Below are 13,443 nucleotides of genomic sequence, written 5' to 3' on the forward strand. Positions count from 1 at the left end.
TTATTTCATTTTATTCATTTATTTATTTTTTTATTATTTTATTTTATTCATTTATTTATTTTTTTATTATTTTATTTTATTCATTTGTTCATTTTTAAATTACTTTTATTTTATTCATGTATTTATTTTTTATTATTTTTGTTTTATTCATTTATTTATTTTTTATTATTTGTATTTTATTTATTTATTTATTTATTTTTTATTATTTTTATTTTTTTTTATTATTATTTCTATGTTATTCATTTTTTAATTATTATTTTTATTTTAATCATTTTTTATTTTTATTTCTATTTTTTTATCATTACCACATTTTATAACAATGGTCAGACAACAACATGTTATACTTGTCTTTCTGTTTTTCCTTATTTCTGAAAAATGAATGTAACTTTGTCTTGCTGCAAAACATGTTTCAATTTTACGCTGAATAAAAACCTCAATACAAAAAAAAAAAAAAAAGTACAATGGTAAATGGTGGAGCCATGCTGTCCACTCTATATACAGTTTATGAGTATAATATGCTGTGAATTGCTGCCATGTGATTGGCTGATAAGATATTTGTGAAGGAGTAAAACAGGTGAACCATATAGATCTACTGATGAGGGTTTATTAGACTACCTGGACCAGAGTTTTGATCTCAGAGCTGCAGAAACCACCTGAAGGCAGCTGTCGATGGTTCATGGGTATAAAATGTTGAAAGTGTTTGTTTACACGTTTGTTTTTGCTGAATTGACTCTAGTCTTGAGTAAAAGTTGGTCCTGCTGGTCCAAAGTCGTTCACGTTGACTCATTTTCCTCCCAAACTATTAATAAAAATATCTGAGAGGCTGCTGGTTGCTTTCCTCTGGTCTTTCCCTTTATTACTTCCTGCCATTTAGTCTGGACGCTGGACAATGAGGCAAACACATGCTCAGCCCGCAAAGCGTCACACTCTGCTCACCGTGACTGTGTTAACACACACACCAAACACACACTGCTCTTTTCTCTACACAACACAGACACTGATAGATAAGGAGAGAACACACACACACACACACACACACACGCAGAGCACGATTCCTCCCACCGCGGCCTCAGATCCCCGTCCAGGCTGTAAACATGATTTTGATAAAGACGCACACACAGCTTCTTTGAACGTGAACTCTGATGAACGTGACCGGGCGGAGGCTTGAAAAGAAACGTGCAGAGGGCCAACTGGAGGAACATCAGAGTCTGAGATACTCTCAACAGTCGCACAGAAAGAAAACACACTTTGAAGTCTCGGTTACAGCTCGTAAACGAACCCACTCTCTCCTCTCAGAGCTCACGGCGCTGCTCGGACTGGGCGCAGCGAGCTGTGTGCCCTGCTGACCTGAAACCACCAGCCGTTGATAATTGCAGAGCAGTTCCAGTGAAACAAACTGTTCCTGGTACAGCTGCCGGTGACATCACCCCCGACCAGATGGCAGAAGTCGACTGGGAGGTTATAAATCTGGAGGAAGCGAACAATCAGAGGCCAGAGAGCAGAATGAAGAGGTTATAAAAGGTGATAAACTGCTGACGGAGAGAGACTGATGAGACGCTGGGGTAAAGAGGAGATTAAATCACTTTAAAACAATAAACCAGGTCAAAAACTTCTTCAAATCTCTCACTCAGATTCACACCAGGCTGTAAACGCTGTTTTCCTCAGTGTCTGACACACAGAGCGCTTAAAGTTATCAGCTTTGATCAGCTGCTGACCTGACAGTCAATAAGTTCATAAATGAAGCCTCTGAAGGACACGAGTCGTAAACACGTGGATCAGTTAATATCTGATTCTGATACATCGCCAGAGACATTTACCAAACCAGAGAAGACACAAATTTACACTAATATCAAAATGTCAACGCAAGTCTTTCGTTTAAGGTAACTGTAACCCAGGGGTTCCCCCAACTTTTTCTGCTCACAATCCCCACGAAAGAGCAGAACCAGAGACCTGCACACCTCTGCAGTGGGAACATGGAAGAAGGTCAATAAAAAAATGACCCAAACAGTGCCTGAAATCCTTAATCTGTCTGATCTGTAGAAGTCAGGCTACCAGTGGTCACATGTTCCTGTGTTTTCTGAATTAATCTTTTTCCAAAGATATCATTGTTCCTGGTTTAGTCAAGCTTGGAGCTTGTTTTTCTAGCCTTTAGTTTGTTTTATGCCTTTAGCTTATTTGTAGCCTTTAGCTCCTGTTTTGGCCTTCACCTTCTGTTTTAGCCTTTAGCTTGTGTTTTAAACTTTAGCATATGATTAAGGCTTATGTTTGTTTTAGCCTTTAGCTTGTAATTTAGCCTTTAGCTCATGTTTGAGTGTTAAGCTCTTGTGTTTTAGCTTATTTGTTTTAGCCTTTAGCTTGTGTTTTAAACTTTAGCTTATGATTAAGGCTTATGTTTGTTTTAGCCTTTAGCTTGTAATTTAGCCTTAAGCTCATGTTTGAGTGTTAAGCTCTTGTGTTTTAGCTTATTTGTTTTAGCCTTTAGCTTGTGTTTTAAACTTTAGCTTATGATTAAGGCTTATGTTTGTTTTGGCCTTTAGCTTGTAATTTAGCCTTTAGCTCATCTTTGAGTGTTAAGCTCTTGTGTTTTCGCTTATTTGTTTTAGCCTTTAGCTTGTGTTTTAAACTTTAGCTTATGATTAAGGCTTATGTTTGTTTTAGCCTTTAGCTCATTTTGTATCCTTTAGCTCGAGTTTAAGTCTTCAGCGTGTATCTTTGCCTTTACCTTACTTTGTGGCCTTTAGCTCATGTTTTAGCTATTAGCTCGTGTTTGAGCCTTCAGCTTGAATTTTAGCCTGAAGCTTGTCTTTTGGCCTTGAGCTCATATTTAAGCCTTTGGCTGGTGTTTTAACCTTCAGCTTGTAATTTAACCATGAACTGATGTGTTAGCATTAAGCTCACGTTTTAGCCTTAGACTCATGTTTTAGCCTTTAGCTCACGTGTTTTAGCCTTAAGCTCATGTCTTTTCGTTAATGTGTTTTAGGCTTTAGCTCATTTTTTTAAGCATTTTGCTCCTGTTTAGTCCTTCTGCTTCTGTTTTGACCATTAGCCGGTGTTTAAGCCTTTAGCCTGTGTTTTAACCTTAAGCTAGTGTTTGGCCTTTAGCTCGTGTTTTAAACTTTATCTCATGTTTAAGTCTTTTATGTTTGTTTTAGTCTTTAGCTCATTTTGTAGCCTTTAGCTTATGTTTTAGCCTTTAGTATACGTTTTAGCCTTTAGCTTGTGTTTTAGCCTTAGGCTCATATTTAAGCCTTTGGCTGGTGTTTTAACCCTCTGCTTGTAATTTAGCCTTTAGCTCATGTTTTAGTGTTAAGCTCTTGTGTTTAAGCTTTTAGCTCATGTGTTTTGGCCTTAAGCTCTTGTGTTTAACTTATTTGTTTTAGCCTTTAGCTTGTGTTTTAAACTTTAGCTTATGATTAAGGCTTATGTTTGTTTTAGCCTTCAACTCATTTTGTATCCTTAAGCTCATGTTTAATCCTTCAGCTTGTATTTTTGCCTTTACTTTACTTTATGGCCTTTAGCTCATGTTTTAGCTATTAGCTCATGTTTGAGCCTTCAGCTTGAATGTTAGCCTGAAGCTTGTGTTTTAGCCTTAAGCTCATATTTAAGCCTTTGGCTGGTGTTTTAACCTTCAGCTTGTAATTTAGCCTTTAGCTCATGTGTTTTGGCCTTAAGCTCTTGTGATTTAGCTTATTTGTTTTAGCCTTTAGCTTTTTTTTTTTTTAGCATTTTGTTCATGTTTCAGCGTTGAACATACATTTTAGTCTTCAGCTCATGTGTTTTAGACTTAAGCTCTTGATAAAGCTTGTAGCTCATGTTTCAGTCAATAGTTCATTTTTTAGCTTTTAGCTTATGTTTTAGCCATTAGTTCATATGTTAGCCTTTAGCTCGTGCTCTACCACTCTCCTATTTATCTTTCTTCTTCTTCTCTTCTATCCTTTTTCTGTCTGACAGTTAGGCTCCAGTGTCCATCATCACTACAAAATTAATCACAGAAATCGTTTTCGGCAGAGAAAAACACAGATCTCTCTTCTCAGTCAGGTCCTGTCTGACCTGATCGGGAAGCTAAGATCTAATCTGAAGAGTGGATTAAAATCAGACACATATCTAGAACGGCGACTCTTTCAAGACCACTTAGAAACTCCTCACAGGAACTTTAAGGGTAAAGTTGAGGTGAACGTTTACCTAAATGATTTATCACTTAAATAAGCGGTGAGGTCATTTAAAGGGAAAATGGAGGACTACAACCAGGGGGATGATTCAAGATGTTTATGAGTTGCTCTCTCAGATATTTTCTGTCAGCAGTTTTTTAAAAAGTTAAACAGTTTCTGATGAAGTATGTCCCTTTTCTTAGGTTTAAATACTCTGAATTTCACCACAGCTTCATTTAACGCTGGATGTTTGCAGTGAGTACAGCGAGCTGTGGTCAACCCTGACCGTGTTGTAAATTACTCCTCATCGCAGCGAACTCCTCTCAGATTGTCAGGCATCCCACGCCTCATTTGTGGTCCGTGTCTCTGCTTCCTGCAGAAGATGCTCGAGGTTTTGTTTTCCCGCAGCCAGCCAGTCCTTCAATCAGAGACAGGAAGGGAGACACTCCCTGATAACCCCTCACTTCCTGCGCCCCAGGATTTAATACCTCCACTGTTTGCCAGAGCGCTCATCTCAAAGAAAAACACTGATTTCCAGTGTGTGTGCGTGCGTGAGTGGCAACACAGAGGGAGAGGCTTAATTTCAAAACAAACAGAAGGAAAAAAACGTATCAAGCAACAAAAACAAAGGGAGGAAAAGCAGGAGAGAAGGGAGGAGGTGAAGGGAGGAGGTGAAGGAGGAGGTGAGGGGAGGGGTCACATCGATAAACAGGAGCGAGATTTATGAGAACAAAAGAGCAGAAACGCAGATGAATGACCCTGAAATCCAAAAAGAAAGTGAAAGAAAACAGACAGGGAGTGAAGAGGGGGGTCAGGGGAACGTGAAAAACGAGAAGGGTGTGAAGGTGGGAGCGTGGGGGAGGAGGCAGGGAGAGGACAGCTGGAGAAGGGATGAGGAGACGAGGAGGAGGAGGAGGAGGAGAGAGCTGTGGGAGATAAAGTGAAGGAGAGACCCGCTGAGTTCCTGGAATGTGCCGGTCGGTTTGTCCGGTGGGAGGCTGTTTGCAGAGGGGCGTTCGTGGCTTATGAAAGTGTGCGTTTGTGTGGAGGGAGAGTTTTCATCCGTGTGAGATCCAAACGCTGTGATTGAGCCGTGTAGGTGTGTGTGTGTGTGTGTGTGTGTGTGTGCGCCGTGGTTTCCTGCACGCTCAGATTAGCAGCGGCGCCGCTTGTGGGGTTTGTGATTATGGATAAATAATCGACAAAGATCCCTGAGCAGGAAAAAAGCCAAACATGAGAAGCAGCTGTTGGTCCCAGAGCGACTGAGGTGAAAGCTGCTCAGGCCCAAGAGCTCCACTTTCTAACAGGGACGGAAAGCAAGGAGGGCCAAAAAGTATTCAGTCAGCCACTGATTTTACAAGTTCTCCTACTTAGACAGATGAGAGAGGTCTGTAAGTTTCATCAGAGTTACAGTTCAACTCTGAGAGACAAAATGAGAAAACAAATCCAGGAAATCACATTGTAGGATTTTTAAATTTATTTGTAAGTTATGGTGGAAAATAAGCATTTGGCAAATCCACGAACAAGCGAGGAAAACTCCAGTTTAATGGTTTCGTGTGGATGCCAGTACACAGGGTTTTTGGGTCTCAGACGTCACAGCTGAATGACGAGGCTCATTCTGATTGGCTGGCACGGATTTTAGGTCAGGGAAACACTGACAAATATGGGTTTGACACGTCTGGAGCTGCACTCATTGGCAGATTTGCCCGCTGCGTGTGGACGAAAGTGTTTTCAAAAACAAATGAGGGGAAGATTGGGGATGGGTACCGACTGAATTCTGTCAAAGTTCCGGGTACCATTTCATTTCATTTTTCCATCACTTATCCACGTCCGAGTTGCGGGGGCAGCAGTGTCATCAGCCAAGACCAATGACCCCTGTCCTCGGCCACTTCCAACAAATTGATATATTTCTTACCACATAAACTAGAGCTGGGTATTTCCAAGAAGCTCACGATTCAATTCGATTCTAATTCGATATTGATTCGATTGGATATTGATTTAAATGCTTCAATTTGATCAATTTTCATGCCCCATGTGAACATATGTGGTATGTCACCTTATGTTTTGGAGCAATAAAACAACCCAAACGTCAGACTTTAAAGCCAAAGGATCTGGCTTTCTGCTGCTGCTGCTGCTGCTTTGGCTGCCATTTTTTTGTTGTTTGGTCTCTAGTGGCCCTCGTCCACACAATGCAAATAACACACACAGTCCTCCTCACCTGCCAGGATATGAATTGATTCAGAAGATTTGCTGAATGGATTGGATTGGGCGAGGAAATATTTCGATGCATCAATTCATTAATATTCTTATCTCTCCTAATATAAACACACAAAAGTACCGAAAATTGGTAACGATGAGTACCGATACCAATTGTCTGGAACCGGAAATCGGTACCGTATCGTTTTAAATGTGAAAGGTATCCATCCCTATTTGGGAGATATAATCTCTCCACCATGTCCTGGGTCCACCACGGGGTCTCCTCCCAGTTGGACATGCCCTAAACACCTCCCAAGGGAGGCGTCTAGGAGGCATCCTCACCAGATGCCTGAACCACCTCATCCGGCTCCTCTCGATGCGTAGGAGCAGCGGCTCTACTCCGAGCCTCTCCTGGATGGCCCTCCCAGGCTACGAACCCTATCTCTAAGGCTGAGCTTAGACACCCTGTGGAGGAAGCCCGTAACCGGGGATCAGGCCGCCAAGGTCTCTGCCTTCGACTGTCGCCCGATCCACATTGCACCGGACCCCTATGGATCATCCTGCAGGTGGTGGGTCCACAGTGGCTCTGTAAAAAGAATTTCAAGATCCCAAAGTGGCCTAACCAGTCTCCAGACCCCAAACTTGTGGAGGGAGTAGAAAGTCTGTGTTGAACAGCTACGGCCCCAAGACATCACTGCTCAAGAGGAGATACAGAGAAACACCAGCTACAGTGTGGAAATCTTTGACCTCTGTCATCGCCAACAAAAGTTACAAAGTTTTAGCTGAACTTTTATTTTTGACCAAATCCTCATTTTCTTCCATAATTTACAAATAAATTCTTTAAAAATCCTACAATCTGATTTCCTGGATTTATTCTCTCATTTTGTCTCTCATGGTTGAAGTGTAACTCTGATGAAAATCACAGCCCTCATCTTTCTAAGTGGGAGAACTTGTAAAATCAGTGGTTGCCTGAATACTTTTTGCCCCACTGTAACTAAAAAAGTGTAAATTACGAAAGCATCCATGGGAATTTGTGGGCAAAAGCTGAACCTAGGAACACATTTTTGGTAAAACCAAACAAATAAGGTGATGCGTGAAAAATACACCAGTACCAAAGGTGAGCAGACTTTTGGTACTTTTCTTTTTTAAAATGCAGCAGAAAAAATCTTTGTCTCCAACCCAAAGACTTCTGGAGCAGGAGCATCTGAGCGTTAGAATAACACATGGCAGACAGAAGGAAACTCTATCGTGCCAGTTGTGAATGCCATAAGTTTTCTCGGTGCTAACAGACACTGTAACAAATCCTCCCCCAGGCCACAAAATCCAGGACGCAGACAAAAGCCTCCACACCCCAGACGGGCTGAGCTGTGCTGCGACAGGCTGACGGTGTAACACTGACACGAGACTCCAGTCCTTACAGCCTGCAGCGTGTCAGTCAGTCAGGACAGACAGTTCCTGCAGCAGCAGAGTCCAGAGAGGAGCTGAGGCGCTGACAGACAGGAAGCAGAGGTCACGGGGTCAGGACGTGGCTCTGCTGATGAGGCCGTGACAGCTCCTCAGCTCTGAGTCTGGGTCAGGATCAGAGGACGCTGAGCCCTGCAGGTCTTCACGTGCAGCGACACTTTTTGCAGCTGTTGAAGCTGGAGAAGATTTAACAAAGCTGTGTTTCTTTTTTCCTCATGAGCTTCATCTAAAAACCACCTTCAGGGTGAGACGTGACCCCTGAGAAACCTCTGAGCTGCAGTGACAGTCAGCTATAAAGATCAGCTGACACAGTCTCCTCAGCGTCTCACACAGCTGTGTTACATCCTTGATGCTTCATGGTCTGTCAATGCAGTCTACGGTCTGCAGCAGAGCCGGGAGGAAGTCCCTCACAAGCAAGTCTTCAAATCAAGTCATAGAAAAGTGACGATCCAGCCCAGTTTTATTTCAACTTGAACATCACTCTTGTTTACATTTCCCTAACTTCTTTAACCGCTCACTTCCCTCTCCAGGAGCGTCACGCCACTTCATACCTTTCTAGTTAACGTTTGACCCACCTGATAGGCTAACGAGCTGTACATCTACAGATTAAATAAAGGTTGAATGGATGAATAAAATGTGCAGTTAAAGTTTAATTGTGCATCAAGTTTTTTTTATGTCAGAAGTTAATATCTAAGAGGTCAAACTAATGTCACCGACACTGTTTCAGAAGCTGGATCTGGACCAGGGGTCTACAACCTTTGCTTTCAAAGGAGCCATGTTGCCTTATCTCACCTCTAAGTCTCGCCAAAGTCAAAATATCTACTTTATCTTCACATTTTTTAATATCATCTCATCTCATTTTCCACCGATTAGCCAGATCAAGGTTGCGGGGGCAGCAGTGCCATCAGTGAAGACCAGTGGCCACTGTCCCTCGCCACTTCCACAGCTCCTCTAAAGGGGATACCAAGGTGTTCCCAGGCCAGTCGAAAGATATAGTCTCTCCACTGTGTCCAAGAGACATTTAAAACTAAATAAATAAATAAAAATATATAATAAATGTTGACATTTCAAAATAAAAATTAAAAAGAAAAAAACCCCTGAAATTTCAAAATTAAAAAAAAAATTCCAAATTATTAACATGTTTTTCAAATTTTGAAATATCAGGGCTTTTATTTAACTTTTATTGGTTAAGTTGGTAAGTTTCAACATTAATAATATGAATTTTAATTTGGGGAATTTTAAAAACTTTGATTTTTTTTCCGTTTTTTCTTTTCAAAATTTTTACAATTTTTTCAAATAAGAAAATAAATAATAATAAATATCATTAATGTTGACATTTATAAAAAAATTTTAAAAGTAAAAATAAAAACCCTGAAATTTCACAATTCGAAAAAAAAAATCCAAATTATTGATATTTTTTTAATTCAAAATTTCAGGGTTTTTATTTACATTTTTGGTTTTGAACTTTCAACATGATTTTTTTTTTTTAATTTGGGGAATTATTTTAAGAACTGATTTTTTTTTTTCTCAATTTCAAAATTTTTGCATTTTTTTTTATTTCAAAACAGTTTAATTTTTTTCTTTTAATTTTTTAAATTTCCATTTTTTTGCAATTCTTTTTATTTATTTATTTATTTAAAAATAAAAGAAAAACAAGAAAAAAGCTTCAGTTTGATAATTATTTACTGGACTTTTTGTCAAGAATTGTATACACTTTATAGGTCTTGATTATGAAGATAAAGTAGATTTGTGGCTCCAGAAAGACTTGAATCCAGATGATATGAGGCTAAATGGCTCCTAAGAAAGTAAAGGCTGAAGTCCCCTGGGTTAAGGTAACCTCACCCAACCAAATGTTAAATCATGGTTGTTTCAGTGTCGATGTCTTGAATTATCAATACCCTATGTAAGAAAAAAATCTTTATATTAGTAATATTATTTTAAAGCTATGAGGAGCCACTGCATAAGAGTCAAAGAGCTTCAAAAAAAAAAAAATTAAGCAAAATTAAGCTTTAGGACAGTTTTTGGGAAGCTGGTGAGGCAGTTATTTCTGTTTTTTTTTTTACCTTCACTACAACTCTCATTCAACCAGCTTTAGAGGTTTGCATCTTCAGTCATCATCATCATCATCATCATCATCCTCTTTCCTCCTCCTGAATGACAGCAGATCAAACCTAAAACAGCTACCGTCTGGTGTTAGTGGCTGAGATAACCACGTAAATTTGACGTGACGTGCAGAGGAAGATGGAAGAAAACTTTAAGAGTTTCTCATTTCTTTCTGTTAAAATCGTAAAATCTGTCAACCATGAGTCAGAGTCCTGCAGGTAGAGATCCAGCACAATTCCAAAGAAGAAGAAGAAGAAGAACTACTGCATCAGCATCTCCTGATCTGTCTCTGGGTCTTTAGGATGCTGAAGGAGGAAACTGTGCACAAACAGGTCTGTGTTTCTTTATTTTCTCATCATCTTTTAAATATCTTAGAACCACTTAGCTGTGTTTTACTTTTTCTTGTGAAACTTCTTCATTTTTTGGTGTTTTTGCTTTTTTCTTGCGATCATCTCAGCAGAGCTAATTTGTCTTCTGATTAACCTTTTTTGCTCATTTCTTCAAAGTAATTCTACATTTATGTTTTGAAAAACTATCGTTTCAGATTAAAATTGTGTTTTTTTGTTTCTATTTTGCATCTAATGGTCATTTTTGCACATGCTTACATCCGTTTGTCTCATTTCATTTCTCTCTGAAGCTGCTTTGTGCTCGTTTTAGTTGTGTTGCTCTCTTGTTTGAGTCACTTTAAGGTTGTTTTACTCTTGCTTGTTGTTATTTTTCCCTCTGAGGTCACTTTGCATGCGTCTGTGGTCGATAACATCTGCTTTTGCTCAGTCTCTGTCTCTCTGAAGTGGTTTGAAGTTTCTTTGTGGTGTTTCTAAGAAAACTTTTGGTCATTTTCAGATGATGCCGAGCTGTAAAGAGCTGCTGCTGGTTGAAAAGTGTGTGAAACAGCTCCACTCACCTTCTCCTTCTATCTTGTCCGGGTTTCGGCTCCACACTATCTGCCTCATGTCCTGCCTGATCTGGAAAGTCCTCCTCTCGGGCCGCTGAGACTTCTTCTGGTAGAAGATGGTCATCACCGTCCCCATCTCCAGGCTGCTGAGGATGCGGGGACCGGCCTCTGTCCAGTCCAGCATCCTGGAGGCTGTGACAGGAGCAGCAGCCCCTGTGGCCTCCTCTGCACAGCCATTGATGCAGCCACTGAACCTGGCTGCACACATCCTCACTGCATAGCTAAAGGGGGGCTGTGCAGAAATAGGTCCTGGTTTCTGGGTCTCTGTGTCCCCTTACTGCATGCACCGGTTACCCAGCATGCTGAGGAAGTGTCAAAGAGTGCCACTCAGGGTGAGACAGAGCTGTCAGTGCCAGAGTTGTCCAGTGAAAGCCGTCAGAGCTGAGCCACAGAGCGGTCTGAGAGGAGAAGGATCCTCTGGTCCTCTGGAGGGGGAGCAGATCCCTGTGTGATCCTTTCCAGATGCTTCTGGCAGCACACCAGCGAAATCCACCCGGAGTGAGCTCTCATCACCGCCGGACTCAGGTTTCCACCCTCCTGCTAGTCCACGACAGCAGAAAGCAGCCCAGTCCGGCTTGAAATCCGGCTTGGAAAGTGGCCGAGTCGCCTCCTGCTGCTGCTCCTTCACTCTGAGGAGGACTGGAGCGAGAGACGCCGGGTTATGTAACGGAGCCTCGGACAAATAGTCCCCGGAGGTGGGCGCAGCGCGGCGGCGGAGAGGAGCACGGGCGCCGGCGGGCGCAGCGAGGCGGATTGACGGAGAGACGCGCGGACGGTGGAGCGCGGAGCAGCCGCGGCGAGAAGCGAGAGCGCTCCCATCCGCAGGAGCATTCTGCTCCCCGGTCACACACTCCTCCTCCTCCCCGGGCGCAGCACACCGCCGACAGGATGCATTACTCTCCGTGCAGAGGCGTGCGGGGTCGTGGTGGAGGCTGCCCCACTTTCTCCTCGTCCTGGATCTCCTCTCGGTCTCAGTCCGGGTCTGCGCGCTCTCCCTCCGCTCCAACGCCAGAGGTCCTGAGAGGAAATTAAGGCTAGCAGACCGGAAAAGCTTGATAAGATTTTTCTTCCTCTCCGTGCTGTGGTGTATCTGAGGGAGGATGAGGAGGGTGGAGGGAGGGAGGGGAGGAGGGAGAGGTGGCAGAGGAGGCGGAGAGCAGAGCGACCTCCTCTGGGCTCCAGGAGAGCTGCAGCAGAGGAAAGCAGACACCTCCTTCTCTCTGGTGAGGAGTCAGGTCAGGAGGTGAAGTCAGGGTCAGGAAGCAGAGGTCACTGACATGTGAGGCAGAAAATCCTCCATTTAGACCGAGTTACTGAGCAGATATTAAGATTATATAACCAATTTTTTTTAATTAACATATTTACAATAAAAAAAATTGTAATAATATGCACATTTTTAAAAAGATTCATCTGTATCGACAGAAAATTCACCTGTATTATTCACAAAAAGCAAAACAAACTCAAATTTTAGGAGTTTTAAAACAGTTTTGGTCTCTTCTGTTTGTGTTTTTTTCTCTTTCTCAGGTCTCTCACTCATTTTTACTTTTGAATCACTCTTATTTAGCATCCCAGTTCTTTTACAAACTTAAATAAAACAAAAATAAACTTTTATCAAAGATATGTAATAAAATTTCATTGAAAGCTCCTGTGAGGAACTTTTTCTTAGTGTTGTCTTTGGCGCCCCCTGTTGAAAACAGTCTGTTCTTTTTGCTGAAATCCCCTGATGTACATTTCTAAGTTGTGTTTTCACTGTTAGAGAGTAAAAGCAGTTTCAAAAAGTAAATAAAAGTTAGAAGGGAAGGGGGGGGGGGTGCAAAAAAATCTTACACAATGATGTCATTTATTGAAATCTTCAGTGTAGAATTTATTAATCACATCAACTGACTTGTTTCCTTTTATAGGTCAAAAAAGCATCTCTACCAATTCCAGTCCTCACAGGAGCTTTTTTTTTTTTTTTTTTTTAAAAACAACCTTAAAGGGGACATATCATGCTGATCCCTGATTTGATACTTACATATAATATACTACATTTGAAAACAAGACCTTTCACCCCCTGAATTTTCAAAAAATGAGATATTGTATTTTTTCTGATATCCTAGAACGAGATTTGATGTTTCTAAAAATAGGTCATTGCCAGTTGGCCGCGAGATTTCGACCGTCGTGATGACACGAGGATCCTTTCTTTTTATTGGAGTAATCTGATAAAGCAGCTCCTCCTCTGTGATGTCAGTTAGTCACACAACCGCCACCGAGGGATACACCCACCAAGAGCCGAGTATAAACGTATAAACTATGCATGTTACAGTACCGCTTTGACTCGCCACACTGAAGCGTCCTGAGATGATCTGTGTCCAGGTGGATTTTCTTCCTCCTGAGCTGCAGAACCGTCCGGGTCTGACTCGGGGTCCAATACAAAAGGATGTATCCTACACTCTGCCATTTTATTAGTGCTATCAATGCCTTACGGTGAAGTTTTGGCAAACAGCAAACTCGCTCGGTCTGCTCCATTCAATGTGGCGATTTTGTAAATACTGCCATGCTGCAAAAACTGCCCCCTGGCTCTACCCCCTCCGCCCC

At 41.6% G+C, this 13,443-nt stretch overlaps 1 protein-coding gene across 2 annotated transcripts in view; it reads right to left on the reverse strand.

Annotated features, from left to right (window-relative positions):
• LOC141788695 (1-phosphatidylinositol 4,5-bisphosphate phosphodiesterase gamma-1-like) overlaps window positions 1-11,074 on the reverse strand; it is a 35,582-nt gene extending 24,508 nt beyond the window's left edge. For both annotated transcript variants that reach the window (XM_074667694.1, XM_074667693.1), the window contains exon 1: window positions 10,816-11,074. In XM_074667694.1, coding sequence (XP_074523795.1) covers window positions 10,816-11,074 — 259 coding nt within the window. The remainder of the gene's footprint in view (window positions 1-10,815) is intronic.
• Window positions 11,075-13,443: the final 2,369 nt, after the last annotated feature.

This window comes from Halichoeres trimaculatus, unplaced genomic scaffold (assembly GCF_033239565.1).
Source record: "Halichoeres trimaculatus isolate MK-OKI-2021-1 unplaced genomic scaffold, fHalTri1.1 fHalTri1_scaffold_4, whole genome shotgun sequence".
In the NCBI taxonomy this organism is placed as follows: Eukaryota; Metazoa; Chordata; class Actinopteri; order Labriformes; family Labridae; genus Halichoeres; species Halichoeres trimaculatus.